Source organism: Chaetodon auriga, chromosome 18 (genome assembly GCF_051107435.1).
Source record: "Chaetodon auriga isolate fChaAug3 chromosome 18, fChaAug3.hap1, whole genome shotgun sequence".
Taxonomy (NCBI): domain Eukaryota; kingdom Metazoa; phylum Chordata; class Actinopteri; order Chaetodontiformes; family Chaetodontidae; genus Chaetodon; species Chaetodon auriga.
Window position 1 is genome coordinate 20,475,001 of NC_135091.1, and position 26,637 is coordinate 20,501,637.

The 26,637-nt window shown below is 40.9% G+C and overlaps 2 protein-coding genes across 2 annotated transcripts in view; one reads left to right on the forward strand and one right to left on the reverse strand.

Annotated features, from left to right (window-relative positions):
• The first annotated feature begins 5,607 nt into the window (after positions 1-5,607).
• nt5dc1 (5'-nucleotidase domain containing 1) overlaps positions 5,608-26,637 on the forward strand; it is a 61,293-nt gene continuing 40,263 nt past the window's right edge. Inside the window, exons 1-6 of the mRNA XM_076755711.1 lie at positions 5,608-6,021; positions 7,489-7,580; positions 8,492-8,563; positions 8,670-8,779; positions 8,916-8,995; positions 9,086-9,167. Coding sequence (XP_076611826.1) covers positions 5,929-6,021; positions 7,489-7,580; positions 8,492-8,563; positions 8,670-8,779; positions 8,916-8,995; positions 9,086-9,167 — 529 coding nt within the window. The 5' untranslated portion in view covers positions 5,608-5,928. The remainder of the gene's footprint in view (positions 6,022-7,488; positions 7,581-8,491; positions 8,564-8,669; positions 8,780-8,915; positions 8,996-9,085; positions 9,168-26,637) is intronic.
• col10a1b (collagen, type X, alpha 1b) lies at positions 9,812-15,535 on the reverse strand. Its single transcript, XM_076755709.1, has 3 exons — positions 15,434-15,535; positions 14,760-14,892; positions 9,812-11,768 (listed from the first exon to the last, which is right to left on the reverse strand). Exons 2-3 carry the CDS (start codon positions 14,875-14,877, stop codon positions 9,904-9,906), a joined length of 1,983 nt encoding a protein of 660 aa, XP_076611824.1. The 5' UTR covers positions 14,878-14,892; positions 15,434-15,535; the 3' UTR covers positions 9,812-9,903.

Sequence of the window (26,637 nt, forward strand, 5' to 3'; positions counted from 1 at the left end):
TAATAGATATCTTATGTGCATGAAAGAGGGAAAAGCCTAATGGTAATGTTCAAAATAGCTGATGTTAAAATGGTCAACTAAGTTGTTTGCATGTAACAAGATGTTGAGTGTAAATCAATATAAAAATAATAAATAAATGTATGTCATGCAAGGTCTTGAGTTAGTATAATAACTAATAACTAATTGGATCATAAAATATCCATGCAAGATGGGTCAGATAATAATGCTTTTGTACAAATCTCTTTTTGCTACAAAGTTCTGAAATAAATCCAGAGCATCAAGCACATTAACAGGCTCATTGCTATTTAACCATTTTTAATTTTAACAGGAAATAGCATTTTAAACACATGTATTGTAGTTGCTGTCAGCTTCTGTATGTTATTGATAATTTATGCAACATCCAGCCAAACATGTTATTATAAACTACAGTCACTATAGGTACTAGATTATCCAGTGCTGTCATCAACTGCCTCACAGTAAAATCAAATGGAGTGATGGATGCTCATTTTCCCTTTAGCTGAAGAAATGAAAGCATATTAAAAGGTTTTGTCTCATTTAAACATGAAATTGACTGTGAAGATGTTTGAATACCAAAACTAGGACAAAAAGATTTTGTAAAAATCAACTGTATAGATTTTATTTATGGTCACATTTAAACTTTAATTTTATTTAACAGGGGTGCAGAGGTTTTTTGAACTGTCACAAGATGGATGAGCTAAGTGACTACTTAAGGTCACGGCATGTGCCTGAAGAAGATATACAGCGAATGGAACAGGAGAAGGTAGCTAATAATAGGAAAAATGCTTAATTTTGACAAATCACACAGAAACATTAGAAAACCCGATGTTTGGAAGAGCTTTGTAAGTAGTATCTGGTGCTGCATATGCAGGTTGTTGATTGTTATAATTGAATGCACTTCACCTAAGAATTCATGAAATACTTCTTCATTTTGGATTGATTCCAGTGTCATACACCTCATGACAGATGACCAGCTAAGAGAACATCTGCCATCCTATGGTGATTGACTGGCTGTTTTTGGATACTGCAGACGGAAGGAAAAAGAACCCAGCAGTCGCAAGTCAAAGATCTTTGAGCGGCTTAGAGGAAGGTTCTCAAGAAGCACAGGTGATTGTGGGTCTGAGAAAGAGCATAAAACCCCCCAAAGAGTGCCTAGAAGAATGAGAGAAAAATTGAGTTGGGATGGATGCATTTCAGAGAAGCGGCATTTGTGCAGGTGCACACCAAAAGGGTGGGGGAACCAGAAAAGAGAGTGCCCGAAGGACAGTAAAAAACAGAACTTGATTGAAAAGGCTGTGCAGTTATTTTTTCCAGGTGGAAAAAATGCAGAGGGGAGCCTTACTGATTTTGACATTGATTTAACTGACTTTCAGCAGCATTCATTTGAGGATAGTATCACAGTTGGGGAGCTGTATGAAAAGACGAAGTTAACTCTCTTACGTTTCTATTTAACAACCAAGAAGAGGGACATTGATAGTGACATAACACTGGGGGAGTCTAGTGATGCAACTGCACAAGAAAGTGAAAAGACACATAACAGACCTGATATCTATTGCCACCCCCCAGACGTTTCTACAGCAGACACTGTGGAGATGAATACTTCAGAAGTCATTTATGTTGGAAGCAGCACAGAATTAGCAAATGCAAGCAGTAAGAGTGTTTCCCTTCTTTGCGCTACAGTCGACCCAACTGGTTTGCCAGAACATGAAACATTACTTCATGTGGATGCCTTATAGGATAGTGGCATTGTAACTTTCCATACAGAAAGCATCCCTAGGATTGAGTACTCCAGTCACCTCCCTCTCAGGAACTGTCGTTTGAATCACCCTTGCCTCCTCCCATGGATATGTTGCAGGGACAAGACAATCAGAGAGACAGACTGGAGAAAATTATTGTTCTTCACCGCGGACAGATTCTTAGAGAACTTTTTTTTTTTCTGAGGAAAGTATCATGGAGGATGACATTTAATTTCAGGTTATTCTTCCTGATGGAAAGCTTGAAAAGCCTGTGGATGATGGAGGTGTTTTGAGGGATGTATTGTCAGAATTTTGGAATGACTTTTATGAGCAGTGCACTATGGGAAATGGCTTCAAAGTGCCATACCTACGTCATGATTTTGGTAAACAAGAATGGGAAAGTGTAGGCCAAATAATCACATTTGGCTGGCGGAAAGAGATGTACCTTCCTATAAAACTTGCACCTGTAGTTCTGGAGCAAGCTGTTTTGGGCTTTGTGGAGAGTGATCTTGTGGACATCTTTTTCAAATATGTGTCAGAGTCTAAGCGATTGATCTTTCAATCTTGTCATTCAGATTTTGAATTTGTTGACCAAGAAGAATTGTGGGAAATCATGGATAATCACAACTGCCGGAGGCTTCCAACAGCAGATAACATTGTCCAAATCTTGAGGGAGGTTGCACACCAAAAACTGATTCAAGAGCCTGCTTTTGTGATTGAACAGTGGAGCAAAACACTTGCACCTGCAAGATCAGAGTTGAAAGGGATTGCACTGGTCTATGAAGAGCTATAGCCAACACCAAGAAAGATCATGAGATCAATTACTTACCCCAGTTCCCAGAATGCCCAGGAGAAACAAATTGTGAAGTATGTAAGTGCATACCTAGTGCATAGACACACAGCATCTCTCCTTTTTCCTCAGATTTTGCACTGGATTAGACTTGTTTACAGGAAAGAGCATCACTGTCAGCTTCACACAAGTTCAGGGATTTCAGAGAAGACCTCTTGCTCATACGTGTGGCTGTTATTTGGAGTTGCCAGTCAGTTATGACAACTACCACAATTTTCGACATGAAATGAACAAAGTCTTAGAAAGCAATGTGTGGGTAATGGACATTGTCTGAGGTACAAATTGTCAGCAAGCAGGAGCTGGACTGCCATCAGAGGTTCATGTTTAGGCTTTGCTAGGTTTTCCAGATTTTTGGCTTAAGAAGGAAGTACTACTTCTACCTTTTCTAAACCTTACTGAGTGTCAAAATTTTTACATAGTGTCAACATGTTTCTGCTGCTATTTTGCCATTTGCCACTTGTTGATCATTGTTTTCAGTTTAAGAACACGTTCTTTTACGTGGTATGTTTCAGTGTGGAGAGCTTCCTGTGAATGCCTCACACAAGGAAGTAGGTTAAGATTGATAATTTATAGTTTCTAGACTTCACTACTAACCTGAGTCTAAGTTATTTAGTTCAGACAACATACTGTTCGGGTTATCAAATGAATCACATGTGGTAATGTCAAGGATAATTTAAGATATGAGAGACAAATGGAGGAACCTAATGTTCTGTGTTGTATTTGATACATTTACAACTTGTGTTTGTTGAAACCTGAAAGCATTTGCTATTCATCTAACCTCCTTAACACTTGTTACAATTTATGTGTTCTTTTTTCACATTTCACATTGCAAGCACTATTTTACTTACACTATTCAGGTGCTGTTATTGTTGTTCACCAAAAGGCGGCATGGCATTGTCAATTATTCTATAAGCCTGTAGATGGATCACTATTAAAGGCTCCATGCTGTAGCAAGTTAGATTAAATTGTAGTTAAATTGAAACATATGCAGAATAAATAATTCAGCTAATGCATGAGTGGATTTTACATTTTTACTCAGTTCTTATAAATAGGACAACAAGGTACTTTGTGTGTACATATCTTTTGTTGGAAAGGACTGAAAATATTGGCACATCTATGTGTTTAAAATAGCTACATTTATATTGGCATTTACATTTCATCACAGGTTAAAACAGAATTTTGACAATTGCAGTTAGTATGCAAGTTTCAGTTTGTCCTGAAATGAAACAGGAGACAAACAAACAAACAAACAACGACAACAAAATATTTCTGAAATACAAAATGTGACACAGGCCCTGGAGAGTTAATGATCTAGATCTAGTTCATTGTTTATCAGCTGCCTGAGTTTGATATACAGGTTAACTGTTTCAAACACATCATTTGTTAATTTCAGATTATGCTTTGACATTAGGTCCACACAAATATCGAACACATCTTCATCACATGGAAAGTCCTTGAACACACATTCTTCAAGGCAGACTTGAACCTTCTCCAGGTCCACATGGTGCAAACAATCTCTGCCTCCATACAGATGAGGGACTGCATGCAATATAGAGGGACGTCCATGAGGTGATTGTGAGTTGTGGACTTGACGGACTCTGTGGTTGTTCCAAGCCAGTACAACCTCAATAAGCTCTTCCTAGTAGGAAAACAATATTCAGTCAGATAGTGTATAAAAATATTGGACATCAGTTATTACTGCCTTAGTCAAGGAGTCCCATGGTTTGTTTCCTTTGTGCGACTGGTTATAATATGGTGGGTTGGCAGAATAATAATAACCACAAAATATACTAAAATTTGCTGCAATGCAACTAGTGTTACAATCATATTTTCGCAGCTATCATAATGTGGTGGAAGAACCCAAAAATAAAAAGGGGCTTTTACATCATTATATCTTGCTATTTATTACACAGCACAATTCTTAAATGATGCCTACTTATTTGACACAGAGCTGCTCTGAATACCTCAACCCACATTGCTTTTGCCAAACAGAAACAATAATTTATGTATTATTCATTCTCTGTGCAGAGAATTTTTTTTACACATGGTCATTTGTGGCTCTTAAAAATATTTTAGGGCAATCCTTTGACTCATAACCTGTCAGTTACCTGAATTGTTTCAAGAAAGCAAAACTGGATCAAGGACTTGTCCAAAAAGTTGTCTGAGAAATAGCCATCTTCTCTCAGTTTGTCAAATAAGTCCATCCAAAACTGGACACACTCACTTCGAAAGATCAGCCACCATTGTTCAATCCGCCGGTTTCCAGTGCTGAGACCAATAGTTACACTGTCTGTTTCAGCTTGGTTCTCAGAAAAAGGCAAAAAATGCTGCATTTCAGCCATATGTCCATTTTCTGTTCCTAAATCAATTCTGAGCCTGGCAGGGCACCCACCAGCATTGATCACAGCATCCATAAAGTAGCCAGCAATGATCTTTGGGTCACTGTTTGTTTTGTAAGCTTCAAGCCATATCATCTTTCTGGAAAAACCAACTATGCATCCACTGATTGCAATAGCTCAAGCTTGTCATAGCCATCAATGTGCCAGACATAGTTCGGACCATGTGACTGCGCTCATCATGTCACAGGCAGGGCTGCATCCAAAATACAGAAAATATCTGGCTCTATAGATAGATGTTCACTCTGTCTGATGTAAGGTACAGTGGTTTCATCAGAGCTTTGTCACTGAAAACTGCTGCTGATGGAAGGTTAATACGGGAGATTCGATTGAGTCAATTCAGTGAAGTTGCTGAAAAACCAAAACTATTAACTGAAAGATGCTAAAATGCTGAAAGATTGTGTGGAAAATTGCAGAGGTGGGTGTTAATGGTGGGCTCATCGGTATATGGCCATAATCAGTAATTTATGCTTACACGGACTTTGCACTTTGTACACAGGAGAGGGGCGAATTAGGGGGTAATGACCGTGTTTTGCAGCACCGCATAGTTGAACGCGCTTTTCCAATTTATTTTGCGCAAACACACTGTGTGTTACGGTTTCGTTCCACACCCGGAAGCACTGCACGCTCCCGCACTCGCCTCTCTGCCGCCTTCTTCTGGCACGCCGGAGTTTAACTTCTGGCTCATGTTAGTAACTTACTGACGTTAACCGTTCAGTGGTAGTCGATTCGGGCTTCGGAAAACGGGCTCGGTGAATTCTTTCCTCGGTTTCGTGAACGAAGACTTGAGCGGCGCGTCTGCAGAGCGCAGTCCCATCCCCGCCGTCACACAGTGACATTGACATATCAGTACGTTAGTGTTAATGTGTGTACATTAACGTTCGCCTCCGGAGCGCTTTCCCTGCAGTCCCCCCCAGCTTCTGCTACAATGAGCGAATACTTCAGCCTGTCGGACTGTGATGTTATCGGTTTCGACCTGGACCACACGCTGTGCCGCTACTATCTGAAGGAGACCTCCAGGGTGAGTGTGTGTAGCGCGTGCAGCTAGCTCCAATACATAATGGTACGGTGGCCGTGACGCTTCGATCACATCAACACATCTGGATTAAAAATAGCACAGAGCCGTCAATGCGCCCCACGGTCACTCGTCGAGTCTGGCACATCTGGACAGATACATTCTGTTGAAAATGTCTGAGTGTGTTTAGTGGTTGAATAGAGAGATGTGTGTAAGGTGATGCGAAGCTCCTGATGCTGCAGTCACCCTGCGTGACTCACAGGTTGAACGTCGGCGGTGATGAGCATACATGTCTTTAAATGCTCTTTGAGGCCCACTGGCCACAGCATCTTCTCATATCAGAACGCATTTCAATCGCATGAACTCACAGGGTATAACGTTAGCTGGAGTCTGTGACACTGAGGGATCAAACAGAAATGGCTGTTAAATTCCAGCCAATCATTTTGGCTTTACCAGGCCTGCAGTTCGTGTATGCTCTCTCTTGTCCCATGCATGTGACATATGTGTCAACTAATCCTGACAGGACAGTTGCCGAGGATAAAGGACCACAAAAGGGCTGCCGATTAAAGAAACTGTCAGCTGACTTCTTCTGATGGCACTGATCTTACTGATGGGATTTATTTTGTTGATTTAATTGAACAAAACAAAACTGCCCTAATGCACATGCACTCATGCAAATCATTTCTCTTAAAATCCAGTGTTTGTTTTAAAGACAAAGAAGATTCCAATAATGAGCTGTTTGTTCCCTGTAAGTGGCTGAACTAACTTGGCTAAAACGAAAGCTTATAAAACTAAATTTAAAGCTGCGGTAGTCAGCAATTTTGATATTAATAGTCATTCAAATCATTATATGTAATGTCACAGGTGTCACCTACGACAAACCCACAGTTGGATGAACACGCAACTCGTTATGCTTAGCCCTGTGGAATTTTTTAGCCTCTTTAGCTCATTATTTTGGCTTTCCAGCCCTTTCCTTCTCATTGACGCTGTTTTCAGCAGCTGCTTTCAATGAAAAAGCTCCAATTAATCCACTCTATGGCACCAAATACACAGTAGATGGACAAAGTTAATGACTTTATTTTTCTCAGGAGTTGGAGAAAGGTGAAACAGAGCAAAGAAGAGTGAATATAGAATGTATAAGTATTCGGTGTACATACCATGACTTCAAATGGATGTTCATGTTTCCCTGTGTCTCTTGGATGTGAAAGTAGGCAGCTGTTAGTCGACATGTTGACCACAACAAGTGTTTAAGATAATAAAATGTCAGCATTTTTTAAAGCTTGTACATCTTGTGCCGCTTCCACCAAGCATCGAAATATTAAGATGCCACTGATCATCACACCTGTGCAGTGTTTTGTTGGAAGAAAAACCTGTGTATTCTTGGCATTTATTGTCACACTTTCTGCTGTCCTTCGTGTTATGACTATGCTTCTCATTGCAGTAAGTGAGGCTATCTTGTCATTGTTTTTGCAGCTGATCTATGAGAGCTTTGCCAGGTATCTGGTGGAGCACAAAGGCTACGACAAGGACCTGCTGAACCTAACCCCTGCTACCTGGGATTTCTGGTGAGTCAACAGCAGTAGTTCCCCCATCTTAGGTTGACTTTTACATGAAGAGGTATAATGAATACCTAATTATCTTTCAGGGATATTAAAACTACATTCATTTGATACTTGTGGTTAGAAATTCAGCCTTTGAATCACAGTATACCAACCTGCACATAGTCACTCAAACATGCCTCTTGCTCCGCTGTTGACCGTTAGTAGGCCATAGCCCAACCCAAATCCAATTAGAATCAATATTGAGACTGGGATGTCGCTCTACCAGGACTGGAGGGATGCCAAGCCTTCCTGAAAACTGCCTTTGTCATTTTAATATTGCTTGCTTTTAGGCGAAAAAGCTTAAAATTATAAAACATACTCTGAAAATGTATGTATCTATCAAAGGAGTCATATAGAATGTACAAAATATATTGCAAAGCAAGATTTGTACAACTTCAGTCTATAATTTCATCTCAAGGTGTAGTTCATTCTCTCAGTGCTGACGCAGGAAAGACCTCCATATTACATTTCCTCAGAGTATAAAATAGGTGTTATCACTTGAGATTTAAGGTTGAATCAGCTTTAATATAATTGTTATCATAAAGTAATCATTAATATTATAATATTATATCACAAAATATTTGGCAATCACCCCACACCATGTTGAGTGGAGCTCACTCACCATGAAAATATCCCCCAAATTCTGTTTGTATATTTAAGAGACCAAGATTGTTTCCTCATTGAGAGGTTGGGCAGACTGCTTATACCTCGTAACGTTCTGCTTGTCTAGATGACAAACAAGTGTATTGCCAAAGCGGTTTGTTATTTAATTTTGACATTTTATGTCAGTTGAAATAATGTGCAGTGGTTAGGCAAGCAAATGTTAACAGGCCTAGTTCTCACTATATTTATAACATGCTGAATTTTGTTTCTAGCTTTAAAGGGCTCGTGGTGGATCTGGATGATGGGAACCTTGTGAAGCTGGCTGAAGATGGAACTGTCTTGCGGTATGCTGCATGAAATGTATTTGATCTGCTTCCCAAAACATTCCTTCAGTTCCTATGTCAAAGTTCCCATTGTTTTCCCACTGAGTTTTATTTCTTGCTTGATTAGAGCGACACATGGAACCAATGACCTCAGCACAGAAGAGATCATCAAACATTATGGTCCAAAAAGGGAATGGAAGCACTTCAACAGCCTCAATACCTCTTTCACGAGATCTGGTAGAATGTTTATATCCATCCTCATCACCTATGCTATCAGCTTTTAAGTTGACTAGTTTGCATAATCTGGAATTCTTTTACGTCAACTGCCACTAGATTTCGTTGATTTACTTGTCTTTTTTTTTGGTCTTTGCAGCAAAATACTATTTCTACGACAATTACTTTGATCTGCCTGGGGCTCTCCTCTGTGGAAGAGTTGTGGACATGTTGCATAAGGTAATATTTGATGAGGTATGGTTTCATATTAGTGGTTGAGATTTTCACATATTCATATATTAAAATCTAACTTTATGTTTTTGTGAATAGCGAGGAAATGAGGTGAATTCTGACTTTTGGAAAGACATGGTTGCTGCCATCGACCACAATTACAACACATCTGCATTCAAAGGTAGGCCTTTTGTTCAAAAGCATCACTCATTTTAGTATATAGCTCATGTCTAATGTCTCCTTGTCAAGGATCCACACTGTAAAGAAAAACACACAAACAATGCACGGAGGACATTTTCTGTTTCAAACTAGAACTTTTATTCTGTGTTTTGGTAAGTAAGTGGTACATAACTTAACACATCCAATGGGACATAGTTGTTTTTTTTAAAAAAAATTGCAGTTTGAATTTCTCATTCTGTGTTGTTTTGCTGATCACAGTGCTTGTGAGAATGTGCTGATCTCTAATAACATATAGTACAACAGTTTTGCATGTCTTTTGTATGTATATTACAGGAAAATTCTTAAACAACAGACATTAACAAAAACAAACACAAATAAAAGACATGCTGTAAATGTTACAGGCAGTTGTAAAGCACCACTTAAGATATCTTCCAATATTGTTCCATGTTTCTTAAAATTGCAAAGGTACACACGGCGAACTGGGAAAGGGATCATTTTGAACCATATATGTTAAAATTTTCTACACATTTATACCTCTGTTAGTCAAATAATTTGTTGGCAAATTAAAGATTTTATTTTTCATTATTGTAAAAATTCGAATTTGGCAGTGAAAATTACAACCATATTTTTTTTTTTAATGTAATCTACAATCTCAATTTGGATTTTTATAAAGTGATCTATTTCTCTGAGTAGTCCACTGTTTTGTAAGGTATTGAGGTTTATTTGGATTTGTGAAATCACGTTGAGGCAATCAAGAACCCAGAGAAAGCGCAGTGAACATTGTCTGCTGCAAAAATACCATTACTCTCCTCATCAGGGACCTGGACATAGACTCTGTCACTGGCATGCAGCATAAGAACAGCACTGCCTGACATCTGATCCAGGAAGCCCTTGTTGTACTCGTCATAGGTGAAAACTACCGGCTCCTCATTTTTGTAGAGGGCCACCAGTGCATTGGCACCATTGACATGAATATGATAACTGAAATAGTAGAGGCCTGGGATCTGGCAGGTAAACACACCACTTTGGGGATCATAATGGTTCTCCCCATTGTACAGAACTTGGTTGAACTGAATTGGGGTGGCAGCTGGAGGATAGGCCCTGGTCAGCACAGCACTGAAGGCAGACATGGGGGCCTTCACCATCTCATGAGACATGTAAACCTCATGGGACTTAATTGGCATGCTCTTCTCATGGTGGTAAATCACCTCTCCTGGTGGGCCAGGTGGACCAGGAGGACCGGAGGGACCTGGCAGACCATCTTGACCTCTGGCACCTGGAATTCCAGGTGGACCCTGAGGACCAGAAACTCCCTTAGCTGTCAAGCCAGCTGGGCCGGGTGGGCCTGGCATACCTGGATGGCCCTTGAACCCTTGGGGACCTGCTTGACCAGGGGGGCCAACTGGTCCCATGGGTCCTGGCCTTCCACTCTCGCCACTTTTTCCTGGTGCTCCTGGGCTGCCGTTGTGTCCTTTTGGTCCTGGGGCTCCATTTGCACCTGGAATTCCAGGGGGACCACCATGGCCTTGTGCACCTTTTGGACCCTGAAGACCATTATGACCTGGAACTCCTGCTGGGCCTACTGCCCCAGGGGCACCTGGTTTTCCAGTGAAACCTGGAGCTCCCTGCTCACCTTTGGTTCCCCTTGGGCCTGGTGCACCTACCATACCAATATCACCTTTGGGTCCTGCTGGACCTCCCTCACCCTGGAATCCTCTTGCACCCTGAGGACCAGCTGGGCCAATAGGACCAGGAGCACCTGGTTGACCAGTAAAACCAGTTGGGCCTGGCTCTCCTTTCTGACCAGTGGTTCCTGGAGTACCAGGGGCTCCTCTGCTACCTGGTATTCCAGGTTCACCAGTTTTGCCAACACCTGGCATACCAGGGGAGCCTGGCTGACCAGCAGGACCTTGTGGACCTTTTGACCCCATAGGCCCAGGCATACCTGGGGTGCCATTCTGGCCTGGTTTCCCTGGTGCTCCTGTGCCTGGAGGCCCTGTGTGACCTTTTGGCCCTGGCATACCCATTGGCCCGGGACTACCATCTCTTCCTGGCTGGCCACTCTTTCCAGGTTCTCCAGGATAGCCAGGGGCACCAGATTTACCAACTCCAGGTTTGCCAGGCATACCAGATGGGCCCATTGGTCCAACTGGGCCTGGTGATCCTTGAACTCCAGGAACTCCAATACCTCTCTCTCCTTTGGCACCAGGAATTCCAGGAATACCAGGATGTCCCTTCAAACCAGGCTCTCCTCTTGGTCCCATTGCCCCAGGGATGCCGGATGGTCCAGGTTTTCCAACAGAAGAAATTCCAGCAGGTCCAGGTGAACCAGGTGCACCAGGTGCACCTCTGGGACCCATTGGTCCAGTTGAGCCAGGTGTACCTCTCTCACCAGGGATACCAGGGGCACCTGGTTTTCCAGGGCCACCTGGGCCACCAGGTTTACCTGCATGAGAGTAGCCAGGGGGTCCGGGAGGTCCTGGTGGGCCTTGTGGTCCAGTATGTCCTACACCACCCTTTCCAGGAGGTCCAGGTGGTCCCATTGGTCCTGGCTCACCTGGAGCACCTGGAGGACCTGGAGGACCGTCCTGACCTGCAACAGCTGGGGAATACATAAATACAGATGCAGGTGATACAATTAGTCAGGTAATACAATGCACATATTATAATGTCACAGGTATCTTTGATAGATCAATTTTGTTCATTTAGATGTTAATAGTTATACAGTGAATAGTAAATTAAAGATCTGTCTATGTAGTGACCAAATATAGTGAATCATGAGCTTTAGTACAAAATGAGTCTTCCACTTGATGTTGTAGATGGATATAGAAAGCGCACATACAAGCATACAATTTATACAGGCAAGAATATCTGCAGTTGTCCCCAAGGAAATGACAAATTGAAATGGTGTGTATACAATCCAGAAATTGCTTCATTTTGAAGCATTTCTCTCCACATTACTTGACTTGTGCCTTTTCAGTGCATTAGGTAAAACACACCTCCTTGGTCCTTGAATAGCTCAAGGTTTGGTATTCTTCATAAGACCACAACCTGACTTAAAAGACCACACCCTATGATTGTAGGGTGGGTTGTGGGGACAGCACTCCTTTTTTCCCCAGGATATTCTTCACAGCACCACTGGTCTGAGGAGGCTTATGTTTGCTAACATGGGACCCAACATACCAGCCTTTGTGCATCTCAGTTTCATTTGCCCACACTATACTACACCCTTTAATTTCCTTCATTGACCATGGCCGTGAATGTATAGTTAGTGGTCTGCAAGTTGTCAACATAACCTTGATACATTTCCTGCCACATAGCGTAGAGTTTATGGGTAACGTCAAATTAGTGCATTCACGTACATGCACTAAATCTCTGTATAATGTGTGTGTTATTTCACTGGAGGCTGCTGGCAACTAATATATATTTATCACGAAATTCAACATAATAATAAACATACCCTATAAAGCGAGAGTGGAAGTAGAGCCATTTTTCTCTCTCTCCATCTTTTTTTTTTTTTTAATTGTATACCTTTATTGATATTTGACAGTGGAGAGATAACAGGAAATGAGGGGTCAAAGTGATTGGGAATAACACTCAAGGCCGAGTCCAGGGAACTGTTTGTTTTAACCCCTTGGCCCACGGGTCATCCACTTGTCTTCCATTAAATAATTTACATACCATTATTTGTGATGGCTTGACAGCTTGCGAAATTAAACATGAAGTCTTCCATATTATGTATTCTAATAGTTTACTGCAAATTTCCAAGTCAGCCTATATATGATAAATCGGTAACTGTATTAAGAATATAGGTGCTATTTAGGTACTGCAATTAAATGAATAAACCTCCTCTCTTCTACCAGAGGCTTAACATCAAAAAGGCACGAGTCCAGAACGATCTTAATTTTTGAAATCTGCACATAGAGGATTTCTGATAAAATTGCTACCACACTGCTTTTCTTTATACATGTCAAGTCTGGATGCATCATTGCCAAAAGATAAGTATGACCTGTCAAAGAATCAAATCCAATGGTGTTGGCCTCTCTTTTCAACTGTTTGTTGTGCTTTGAGAAGAAAATGTTGTCAGAGCTGTCATTTTCCAGCCACATAAAGCTGTGCCTGAAACCCCAAAAGGGATATTTGTGCCAGAACTGGACATTTTGGCAGCCAGAAACACCACAAAGTGGAAGTGATGATACTGACCACGATAGCTGACCCAGGAGCTGAACCGCATGTGACCTGGTAACATTGCAAAGTACTTCTACGTATAGTCAGTGTAGTACCTATATCCATTCTCACTTTGATTGCCTGCATTTAACAGTTGGAATCTTTATTTTGGAATTCTTTCCTTACTGGCTCCATTATCTCAGCTACAGAGTGAGGCTTCAGTAAATTTGCAGTAGTTTCTTCTGCTTCTGTGCAGTCTGTTTTTTGGTTGTTTTTTTTTTTTTTTTTTTTTTCATTCTCATTGTGTGGTGTGATTTTAATACCACAATGCAGTTTGTTAGGGCGTGCCTGCCTGACATCTGTTTTGGACATTAGTCACATTTGAGCTCTCATTGTCGACTTTATGCTCTATTTTTATGTGGAGGCACAAAGTCAAACCACATCAGAACCTCTTCAAAAACAAAACTGGAGAAATAAATTCTCAACTGTCAAATGCAGAATTTGAATCATTGTTTAGTTGGGATATATAATATAGTTTTATACATCACCCTGACAGTTACATCATGACCACTGGTTAGGGTTTTTATGACACATGCAAAAGTGACAGTTTGCTTCTTTAACCTTTATTTATTCAGAGCACAAGTGCTCTTTTACTGCTATACCCCACCTCACAGTTATATACAGTCATACACATTCACAGCAGCTCAGCCAGTTCAACCACAGCCTTCTTCTCTAAGCCAATGAGAAGTTGAGCTTGACCTGCTATGCAGCTTGATGACAGTTAATGAAGGAGGGTGGCATTTTGGCTGCCTCATTTATGGATCTCTTTGAGTCTGTCGCTTTGCATAAGAGGACAGTGACTTGAAACTGCAGTTAATTAAGTGATGTGCCTTATCTATCTTGCTCTTTAAATGATGATATGTTGGTTGCCACACTTTCGGGGTTCACAGGTTATCATGATTTTGCGGTTCACAGTGACTTGTACAGTCAACCGCAGACTATAACTCTATATTTCATTTGTGGATTGCTTTAAAACATATCTGCCATGTGCCTGCTCCCTTGCTATTCAGCGTCACGAGTTCTAATTAAGAATCTCTAATTTTATGTCCTACAAATTCCAACAAAAGTAACTTGATGTGTCATCTGCTGCTATTTTGCAGTTTCTTCTAATTGTTGAATGCAGACATTTTTACTGTGCAGCCTGCAGTGATTTCAAATGACCAATGGACTTGCCTGGAGTAGTATGATACCAAATATGAATCGATGGAGGCATCTTTTGTACTCGCTTATTTTCCCCAAATGGATTTGAACCATCTGTGTTTGTGTTCAATGCTGCATATCCCCTTATCACTAGTTTGTCATGATTGTTATTGTAGTCAAACATTTTTACTTAAGCAACCTTAGTGAGGAAAGACATGTGACTCACCATGACTCTTGACGGGGTAGGGAGTCTTGCTCACTTTTGGCACATGGTAGTACCTCTCGGGGGTTGCCTCAGCCAAAGCTAGGAGGACGAGGAGAACGCTTGTGACCCTCAGGTCCATCTTGTGAAGCTAAACCTGCAAAGACAGAATCCATTCATGAAAAGAAGCAACCAAACGCATGCATGGCACCTGTGTCGCTGCACTTCACCAACACATACTGAAAGTGAAGTGCAGTGTGGTTGGTGCATTAGTTCATCTAACAGTCAGAGTGAGGAGATGGTTGGAAATAATTGACTGAATCTTTCATTTCTAAATCAGCCAGATCATACTTTTCTGTAAGCCCTGCTCTCTTGAAGTGACAACTGCTGTGAAACATATCCACCTGTAACACCTCTGACTAAAGATTTTTATTCCCCCAACATTTTAAGTAATCTCCTTCTCTCTCTCTCTCTCTCTCTCTCTCTCTCTCTCTCTCTCTCTCTCTCTCTCTCTCTCTCTCTTTTAACCTAAAAAAAACAGTCCCATATATTCTCCCCCAGTGTAAACCCAGCCACAGCACATGCCCCATTACACTTGAAATGCCAGCATCCACCAGCAGTCCTCCCCTCAGTCAGAGCCAGACTGCACTTGGGAATCCTCTGTTCACTAACCTGAAATCAAAAAAATGCCACCTTACCAGGAAGGTTTACGCTCCAAAGAAACAGAGGGAGGGAGGGTCCCGGCTGCTGTCCTGGCGCTGAGCTGTTATATCCTTAGTTGTGGAGTCTGTCTGTCTGAGTGGCAGCTGCTGCTTCCCAGGGCACTGGGCTCAACGTATTTATACTGAGAAGGGCTCCAGCATCGTGGAGGATCTACCTCGTGTGGAAGGACCTCCCTGTTCTGATGTCATCTTTAATGATGGGTGCCATGTCCTCAGGAGGCTTGCCACTTCAGGGTGATGGTCCTCCCTCTCCTCCCTGTCTCCTCTTCATCTGGTTCTCTCTGTCCGTATGGAGCAGCAGCAAGGGGATTCCTGTCAAATTCCCTCTGAGTGAAATATCCATAAGTTAATTTCTTGATTTATCTTGCTTGAGTGATCTGCAATTACATCTGTGGCACGCGGCCATGCTGCTCTTGTAGTTATCGTCCTTATGCACTGTGTTTGTGCTTTTTGACAGATGACTCAGGATTGTTAAACTCCCTGCCTTACTGTCCTTTTTTAGCCTGGATTTGCATTTGGAACAGGTGTTTATTGCTAAAGACATCACGTTGTTGACTAAGTGGCTTGTGACAGGATGTTTTTCTGGAAAAGTAAAGACTGTACAAGTCTGACAGTATTTTCCCCGTCTGAAGACTCTGTCCTGGTGAGGCTGTGAAAGACCACATATAACAGACAGCTATTTTCAGTTTTGGTGCAATCTGAAATTAGACCCAGCTTTTAATGGATCCCGGAAAGTTGTGGAATTTCTTTTTTATCTCTAATTTCTGGGTTTTAAAGACAGCAGCAGTGTTCACTAATTTAGATGCATTTCTAAACTTACCACCAGCTTGATTTATGTTCACATTTAAATTTTACATAGTAGAGCCTATCATGATGCTGGCAGGTTTATGTCTGTATATTGTCTCTGTGATTTTTACAAACTGGTGTGTGGTTTGCCACAGGGAGCTACAGTGCAGCTTTAAGACACCAGGAGGCAGGAGTGAGGTTTTCTTCTCAGTTGCTACTTGCTTCCTCCTCTGTGGAGCCTCTGGTTTGCAGTCGAGAATTAGGGAAACTTGGAATGATTGTACTGGAGCGCTGAAAGTTGTGAGTTTAAGTTTTTAATAGAGCTATAATGTAAAATAATATATATCTTTACATGGGACAGAAACATTGCTCCATGTCATTCAGAGATTATGATTCTTTCACTACAATCATATCATATTGGAATTATTATATTGATTGATACCAATATTGATATTGAGAGTTCTAAAACACTATATACAATTTTTTCTTTCTTTTTGTTTTTTTTGATCAGAATGCGGTAAGATACGGTATGTATTATCCATCGTATTTACAGGATAAAAATAAACTCAGCAGTGCTCTCTTGTGGGCAGTTTATGCAACAGTGTTTCTTGACTCCCTTAAAAACATCTTACAGATACTTACTTACAGATACATCTGCAGTAAGATAGGTTGACCGTACCAATTTATTGGTTGGCCTTTAATGCTTAAGAATAGAAACATATATTAAAGGCTCTTATAGAATTAAATGTGAGATGCATTAAAGGTAACCAGTGGAGATTTTTTAAACAAGCACTCTAGCTGAAATGTATTGTGTGCATCCTTGAGGCACGAAAATGTGTTAAATCCTTACAGTCGCAGAGACGATTGTGAAGACCTGCATTGTTTACATCCATGGTTCCTTGCGAGTAGTCTTCTTCTTCCTCGCCTTTGTTGGCACATTGCTGCATTTCTTGGCATGTTACCACAGCCAAGTGTTGATCTGAGGAACAGTGTGAAACCACTGGCAGGACTGTGCATTGCTTCACCCACATGTTTTGGCGGGCCGAAGTCTCTCCACACTCCACACTATTTTGGGAAATACACTTAGTTGTTTTCTTGCTGATAATTAGATGTTCTTTCATGTCTGTATGGTAAACATGAAGCTACGGCCAGCAGATAATTAGCGTAGCTTAGCACAAAGACTGGAAAGAGGGGCAAAGCTCTATGTACTCTGTCCATCGTAAAAAACGTCGGGGTTTTACGTTCGGTTGAGTGAGATGTGATGTACTATTTCTTGGGTGGGGTCATTGACTTCCTGGAGTCTCTGCTGGTTGAGGTCAAAGTTTGCCAATGATATTTATGCTACACTACCCACATTTAGTCAAACTATATCTCCAGCTTTATACTTGTTATTTTATTATGACTCAAAGGATATCTACCAATAGGATGAGGATGCTTTTCTAATATAGATCATAGATCAACTTGCTTCAAAGTAAGATGAGAGGAATTCACACATCACCGCAGCAACCGAAACGGATAAAATCACAGTCAAGCATGAAATATAACAAAACAGACTGCAAAATAAAAACAATGAAAGTTGAAAGTCATCTTGAAAGCAAGTCTTGATGTGTGAATGTGAGATCAAACGTTGTTGTTGTGTCGTAAAATGGATTGAACATAGTGATCCTCATCCTCCTCAACCTTATATCTACAATATATAACAATCCTGATTGGCCAAGCCACTGTGTAATATATCTCTGGTTTTGGAAAAGCCTTTGGTTCCCTTTGCCCGTATCATTTAAACTGCCAACGTCTCAGTTGCTGCGGATGAGTGCTCAGTGAGTTGTGGCATCTTTGGTAAACTCTTTGAATTAAATGACAGAGTAGTGAGGGGGTGGAGTCGACTTTTAACAACTTTCTAAGCTACAGATATGCCACTGCATCTCGCCATGAAAGTGGCTGCGACCACAGTGAGGCCTGGCTGCTTTTTAATTCATTTGGATCATTTTTTTTCTTTTTTTGGCGTGTCAGAATTAATGCCTCCCTATCTAAATCTGGCCACTGTGAGGTTAAATGTAAAGGGCTACTTAGATTCACATGCTGGTTCTGGGGAAGCTCGTGCTGTGTATGGCAAAAGTCACAGTGCATAAACATGTAATTAGGATGAGAGATGTACTGTATGGAAAGCAGCGCAGACAGAGCATGATATTGAGTTCTCCTCAGTGTTTTTAGACACTTCCTGACAGCAGGGTGGGTGGTATTTCTGGGAAGGGTCTGCTGTAACCATTGTTTTGCCCCTCTGAAAGTCTTAACATGTTGCTGCTGCTGCACTCCAGACATGACTTAATACTTCTTCAATGGCTTTAATTAACTCTGGTGATGACAGGGATTGTCCCCCAACATGCACAGCCTCTGTTTTTCATATTATCCTGAAACAATGTGCTTAAGTCACATTTGTGTGTCTAAATGATTCTGAAGACTTTGCACCCTGCTCATCTGTGGAGAGAACTTAATGATGAATGTTGGTTATTTTTTCATGCTTTGACAAAGGCTGGTCATTTGATGGTTTGATACTAGTGATTACTTAATACCTGGGTTTGGGTCCAAATACCAAAACACTGCTTTTTTTCAGTTATCATTCACATTGAGAATGATAAATGTGTTTTTCTACAAAATCCTTTCATTTGTTTAACAATAAAGGGCAGATGTTATTTGAGACTTTAAATGATGAGATATTGATATGTTAGATCTATATTCAACTGGTAACAGAAATGCTCAAGAGAAACATTTTTGGTTAGGATCCCATAACCCTGCACTAATTGATTTTTTTGGCCACTTGGAGGCAATATACCAAGCCGACATATTATCATCATATAAAGTTAATATAGTTAATGTGTTGGGAAACAGGTGCCCAGTTTTAACCAACAAGGAGAAACATGAGCATTCATGTTTGTGTCCACTTGATGAGTGTAAGCCCAATATTCTCTATTTTGGTCTCCACCAACTCAGAGCTGTGAATGATGCTGAGAAGCTCCGACGAGCTGAGGGGAACTACTGGGGAACCCACTGAGTGGGTGATAAGTCTGGAATAATTCTGGGTATCTCACAAGCTTCACATTTCACATAACATTACTTCAACTTTAAATTTGATTGTTATAGAAATTTCAAGATATGTGCTGAGCAGGGCATCTTACAGTTAAAAAAAAATGTCCGTATTACAGTTCACTCTAAACATATCTTTGGCATTTTTGGTCTGCAATTGTGGTAAGCTGATAGTGGCCAATAATATCATCACTGCCAATTTATCAGTGTCTTGTTAAATGTGTAAAAACAAACAGCAGTGCAAGAACTCACACTGCAAAATGTGTTTGGGTTAGTCCCAAAAAAAGTTTCATATTTAGCCCCATGCATGAGTCAAATATGTGTCTGTAAATGACTGAGGTTTTGTATTTTGCACCCTGCTCTTCCTTGGAAAGAAGGTAAAAAAAGGACCTTTCAAAGATCCTTTTCTCTGTTTTTCACAGCTTTGTATTTATGATAAATTTCCATGTAGGGTTTTTCTGAAGGTCACTGCATCTTCTATATTTTCATCCTGCAAATAGATAATTGTGATTATTTTGCACTCCCTGTCTGAAAACAGCGACTTTTAACTGTTGTGTAATGCAGAATTTGTCCCTGTGACAATTCTCACAGTAGAACAAATGTAGGAATCTGTACATGAATTGTTGCTGTATGATAACTAGATTTTCTTATTTGAATTTTTTACACCTTGCTCTGTAGTTTTCTGTATTTGCACTGTCTTGTCTCCATTTGGTCCCAGAGAGTTGAGGATTCCATGGCGCCTGAGAGAAAGGAGAAAATAATTGCAGGTTGATGTTCCTGTGCCAGCACGGAAGAGCGGAAGGCAGGAGCTAAAGATAGAATGTTTGAGCTGGGAAGTGACGGTGGTTCAGATTTAACGTTTTAATAAACCAAATATGCCACTAAGAGGCACTTATAGCTTTATGAATGGAAGGACTGAAGCTGGACCTCCTGGCTGAGTGTTAGCTGCAATTATAGGCACCCAAAGACAAAAATCATGGTTGGAAGTTTGACCATCCTGAGGCTAACTGTAATTCAGAATAACAACCAAAAGCCTTCACTGCATCCCTCTGGATTTTCTTTCCTTTTTTTTCATCTTGACAAAATCTTGCCCGAGTCATTATGAAATTATGGAAAGGTTGGTCTCATGACAAAGAAGAATTAAAGCCAGAGATGTGGAGTTTCTTGGTTACCTAATCAGATTTTGCCCTCATTTTGGGATTTATTTTAGGAGCAGGTAATGGGTTACTTTCAAGCCAATTATCTTAATCAAAGCTGAGTAAGTGCTATAACGACCAGTACTTTTCATTTTTACTGTGCCTCCCACACCACCTCATAATCAGCAGCTTTTACAGGGGTGGTGTAATCTGTCCATCCCAGCAGGTGAAGACAATCTTTAATGTTCTGACACAATTGCACATTTTGGTCTTTGATATGTTATGATATGTTACACATATATTTAATCTTGCCTGGGAAGGATAGAATGGAGGCCCAAAAGGAAGTACAAGTTTATCAGAAGAGTTAGAAATATAACTGATTACATCAATAAATGAGGCTGCTAGTTACAGTGGAGTGCATGAGCTAGTGAAATTCTTGTAACAGTAGCCAAATCATTTTAGCTGGCAAGTGAACGCTAGCAAAGTAAGTAAACAAGTCGTGCATTCGGACGCTCTTATATCTGAGCGTCCTAATATGGAGTGTGTAGGTGCGCAACACCTCACATGGAAAGAAACGGAATGGAACACAAAAAGTACTTTCTCCTAACAATCCCACAATGCAATGCACTGTAGTTTATGGATGTGAAAATTACAGTTGTGACTCTACAGCAAAATGATGATGATTAGTAAGAGTCAGAGAACCCAATTTACTGTCTGTAGAGAAAACTGTTGCGTGTCCGTTATGCAAAGAGCAGTGAATGAGTGAACGGGACGGAGAGATTTCAGATGCAGTCGTGGATTCTAATTAGGGTTGGATCGCTAACATTGTCACATTAGCTTGCTGTCTAAAATGCTGTAGCTACTTTTACAGACACCATGGCAGTATGTCATACAACTTATGAATGACCAACGTCACGTGCAGTGGCTCATGTAGGTTTATTTATTCTGAATGAGTTCATTATGAATGTTAGCTGCATTTACTGTATAGCTAGCTGAAAGGTTTGGTGCTCAGTGTGTTTAGCTACTCTTTTTAGTGAAGCTAACTAGCCTCACAGTCCTCTCAATTACTCCACTGATGTTATACACACACACACACACACATACACACTGAGTCTATCATTGCACTCAACGCGCATGGACATGCCTATCTTATTTTCATAGCCTAAGCATTACAAAAATGAAAAAAATGAGGACGGAGGAAAAGGAAATGTTCCATGGGGATAAAAGTAGAAGAGATAAAAGTGACTAAATGTGTGCCAAGACCGAAAAATAGACCTTTTACAAGACTTGGCAGGCTCACAGCAGACACAGCCACAACATTGTACATTTGCTTGTGTATTCAGAGATGAGTGGCACATAATATTCTTGCAGTTTTACAGTGAGAAGTGACATGCTTGCAAACTGAAGGTTTGCTGACCGCTGCATCCTGTTGGCCTGCTCTCCCACACAACCTTTACCCTCTGCTTCCATGATTTTTATACTGGGAACTTAACCAGTGTACAAGATGTCATACTCCATACTCTAAAGCCGAATGGAGAGTTTTTACTGCTGCAGGGATTCATCCATTGTTGCTAGGTCCCTGCTGTGTATGTTGCATTAGACATTTGTAGTCGTTATGGTGCATCCCTCCTCACATTCCTTCCACTCATCCACCAGTGTCTCTGGGTAACAGAGGACTCAGGCCTGCTGATTGACTGACTGACTGTGGAGGTGGCGTTAGTGGTGAAAAAGGTGTTAGAGGCCAAACCCAACCTCTTAAACAGCTCAGACACTATTATGTTGATGTTTTTCTGGAAGGAGCGCCAGTGTTTACCAAATTACGCAGAGCTCAAAATAATTATGGTGCACAAAGACAAAAATGGAGAGAGCAACACTGGCAGCTCCTGCAGACACCATAGGCAAACATTTGAGAGTCATGTACAGTTAGCATTGACTTTTAGACATGATGGAAACTTAAAGTGAGACACATAAAGGGCAAAATGTGATGGAGTCAGTCTCAGGGGGACGGGTGGAGGTATACTGACCACATCACTGAAGGGACAGTTTTGATTGTGCTGTTGTGTTTGATTCTGTCAGCTGAACTTAAGGTGGCAGTTCTAAAAGGTTTGTCTTCAAACCTTTCTCTGAATTCAGATGAAGACAAATATCATCAACATCAAAGTCCACGTCAGTAGAGAACTGGAGTAAATGTATCTGGTTACTTTGATCTCTGACAGATGTTTGATGAAATGGGAAAGTACATTTCTTTACTGTAAACTTGTTGTGTTGTCACATTAAGGTGCAGGTCACCTTTTAACGGTGCATGATCCTCTGATAGAATATCTCATCCTGTGTTTTGCCCTGTTAGCTCTAGTAGCTCCATTAGCCGCAATCTCCGTTAGCGCTAGTAGCTCCGTTGCAGACATAGCTGTTGTACTGTTAGCCAAACACACCGTAGGACTCATTGCACACCGGGCGCTATGGCTAACTTGCTGTCCTGGATTTTAGGGGCTAAAGTGTGATCCAAAGCTTCTTTTTAGGCTAAGTCAATTTCCTTCTGGTTTAAAATGGAATTACAGTTTCGCAGAAATACATTTTTCTTTTGCACATAAATTCATATGTGTTCTTCACATTGTGTTTGGCTAACAGTGAACAAAACACATGCAAGTGACGCCTGTGTACTTTCACTTGCGTGCAGCCTGGACATGCCTAATTCCAGCATATCACCATGTCTACGCCAGATGCGTTTCAGTCACATTTTTATATGCGAACAGTGGAACTGATGCACTTTCATTTTAATCAGTTCAGCTGTAGGCCTGTAATGGCTTTATGTGCATAATTGCAAGTCGACTTGTGCCCATAACTACACTAATTTTCTATTGCATTGCAAATACTGGCGTCTGAATAGAACTGCTGCTGACGTGCTGCTTTTCTTACAAAGAAGAATCCTCAAGATGTCAGAACATTTTACTCACATCTGTCTCTACAAATTGCATGTAAAATTTCAGAGGAATCCTTTGATGGCAGAGTGGTCTGGTCTGGAATCGGAACTTGATTGTTGTGTGAAGTTCTTCCTTATCCCAGTTAAGGGTCTAAGGGTAAAGTGTGTCAGACATTGTACAGATTGGAAAGCCCTCTGAGACTAATTTGGGATTTGGGACTATATAAATAAAACTGGCTTGACTTGACATTTATTGTGGCAGCAAGGAATCTTTTTAATATAGGACTGAACCTTCTCATAGCCATAAATATCATCTCACCCAAGCTTTTACCTGTTTATTTTTAATTAGTGTACTACCAATGAACTCAGGTCCTCGTGTGCAAATATAGTGTGTGCTTGAAAAGGTCTTTATGGTATTGTGAAACCAGTGCTTATCAGCCCTGGTGGCCTGTGTCCTAAATATACAGCAATCTGTGTGGATTTTCTTCGCCGGGCTGCTCCCCTAGCTCAGGTCTGTTGTTGTTTTTGTCGGTTTAGATTTTATTTTAGGTGTTGGGCTGGGAAGGATCCCTGAGAGCCATTCTTAGTATGGTGGGAAGAATGCATAAGGAAGTTCAGAAGCCCTTGGCTCTTTTTTTCCCTTCGAATCCAGAGAAAACCAGCATCCCTCAGTGGAAATGAATAAGAAGCAAGTCACGAATAGCATTTATCTCAGGAGCAGTATAAATATCTTTGGTTTGATCTTTACCACAGCTGATGAATAGATAGTACAAATGGACATGAATTTGGATGCAGTGAAAGCTATTAAGTCCATTAGGGTGGTTTAAATAAGGCTTAATATGTTCCCCCAGAGTAAATATGCAAAATCTGCTGCATCACAGAAAAGGCAACAACTGGATTTGGGTCAGCATCTAAATAGATCTATTTTATCAGCATTGTTGTGAAATATTTCAAATCGCTCCACACTCCCTCTGTAGCTTTTGGCTGCACTCAGTTCAACTGTTCAAAAATGAAAAAACAACATCAAAGTATGTGTTGTTTATAGGGATGCTTGAGAAAGAACACAGTGAGGCTGTGGAAGAATGATACAAAGCTCAGGCACCACAGTCATTCAGCTGTGCTGGGACATGTAAACACAGTCTGAATGTTCCTGTTCTTTCCAAAATGGGGGCTTCATGTTTCCAAAAGTTACTGCTGGACAATTTTATGGCCTTGAATCTGATGCTGTTGACACCAACACGTAGTATAATTTGCAGAGTACTGTGCCTGAATTCTCTTTCTCTATGTGCTGCACTTTTGTGGACAACAGTGGAAATGGAGCAAAGATCAAACATGCAAGACTGGATTGATAAAGAAAAAATGCCAAAACAGTAGGCTCTTTTAGGCTGCAGAACTAAGACAAAAGCTGAAGACTAAGGCTTCAATATGCTTGAAATGAACTAGCTTGCATGACGTGTCACCCGCCCACGTCAAAAGGTAAGCGTGTTTATAGCAATTCTGAATGGCCACATTTCAAGGCAGAGTGAAAAGCTTGTCATCAAATCTTCCTCCTGCCTCCATCACACTGCCTCCTCGGTCTCTCTCCAAGAACTCTGTGTCTTATCATGTCTTTGTAGTCTCTGCAGAATCAATTTTGTAGATGGCGATAAGGGAATGTTGTTGGTGAGTTGAATAATGATGGTAACCAAAAAAAAACTTGAAAAAGAAGTTCAAATCCTGGCTTACATTCCCACCTTCACACACCTTGTGTGTAAGTAGAACTAATCCATTTAAGCATACTGAAGCCTTAAGATCCCAGTTACATCAGCTTTTATGAAAGTAAAAGTAAAGGTAAAAGTTTTACCTTTACTTTACACATTACCAAGTAACCGCAAGCCATCTTGACAGCCCTGACCTTTGAGGGAAAGTCCAAAATGATGGAAGCCATCATAATAACTGTGTTGCACCATCTAATTTTAGACGGACACTCGTAAACTTGATCCACTGCAGTGTACAGTAAAAAAGAAAGAAGAAAAGTGGAATGATTTGCAGTCAGTCATGAGACAGGGGTGATTGTACACACACTATTTGCTGCTGTCTACACTGCAGTTTTCAGCTGTCCCATGTCTGATGGAATTCACACTTCAGCTTAAATAAATGCTGCTCCCTACACCAGTAGTGTAACAGCTCACGTTTAACTGCTCATCATTTATTTGGAAAATCCGCACAAATCGATATTTTTGACAAAACTATTAACTAGCTTGCAGTTAGCAGGCTAGCTAGCTTGGCGTAGTATTGTGACTAGCGGCTAGCCAGCCTAGTGGATTATTGTGAGTATGTCACCGTGCTCCCAGCTAAGCCTTCAGTCCTCATTTCGTGAGGACATGCAGGTAAACTTTGCACGTGTGACCAACGGCATCAGACAAAAGATTTCTGTTCTTCAGTTCATATGAAGGTTATTCAGCTACCTCCTATAAAATTATTATTCCTGCAATATTTTTTGAATAGCCAGTCAATCCCATGGAGGATTTGACTCAGTCCCATGTATCATAGAGGGGGCTGCCTGCACAACTCTAATGACCACTGGTTAGGTGACCTCAGCCACCCCTCTTCTACACTATAATTACTGGGAGGACATTAAAGCCACATTCACTGAGACTTCAGAAAGAAAATCAAAACAAATTTTTTGGACCATTGGCTTTGTGTGTGTGGACAACACACAGCACATGTGATGCACGCTTGAAGGAGAAGACTAAGTAGCTGCTGCTGGGACTGATAGGAACTATTGACAGGAATTTTATCCTGAACATTTTTTAAACCCCTGGATATGGTTTTGTTGCAAGAGATGAAAAATACAAGAGCATTTCATTTGCAATCTGCACATGTGTGAGTCAGATGCTAATTTAAGCAGCATAGGTGGAGCAACTGAGAAAAAGTAATACTTAATTATCTCAGTAAACGAGGGGACAGCCTTGGTGAAGGGACATGTGCACTGGTTTTTATGGTAATCCAGCAAATCCAAAATAAGATGGCTTTAAAGTCAGCAGTTTCATTTCAAACGTAGTATTAAGCTGCAAAAATACCAAAATGCTCTCATCAAATCCACCACGTCTCCGACCACTCATTCACCTCAGAGTCCACTGCTAAATTGACTGCTGAATGTGTTTAGCTCCACACAGAGTAAATGTCCTGAGCTGTCTGATAGCCTGGCTGTTTCGTGGATGCAGTGGAGGCTCCTTTAACCATAAAGCCGTGGTTTGGTGGTTGATTCTCCTTCT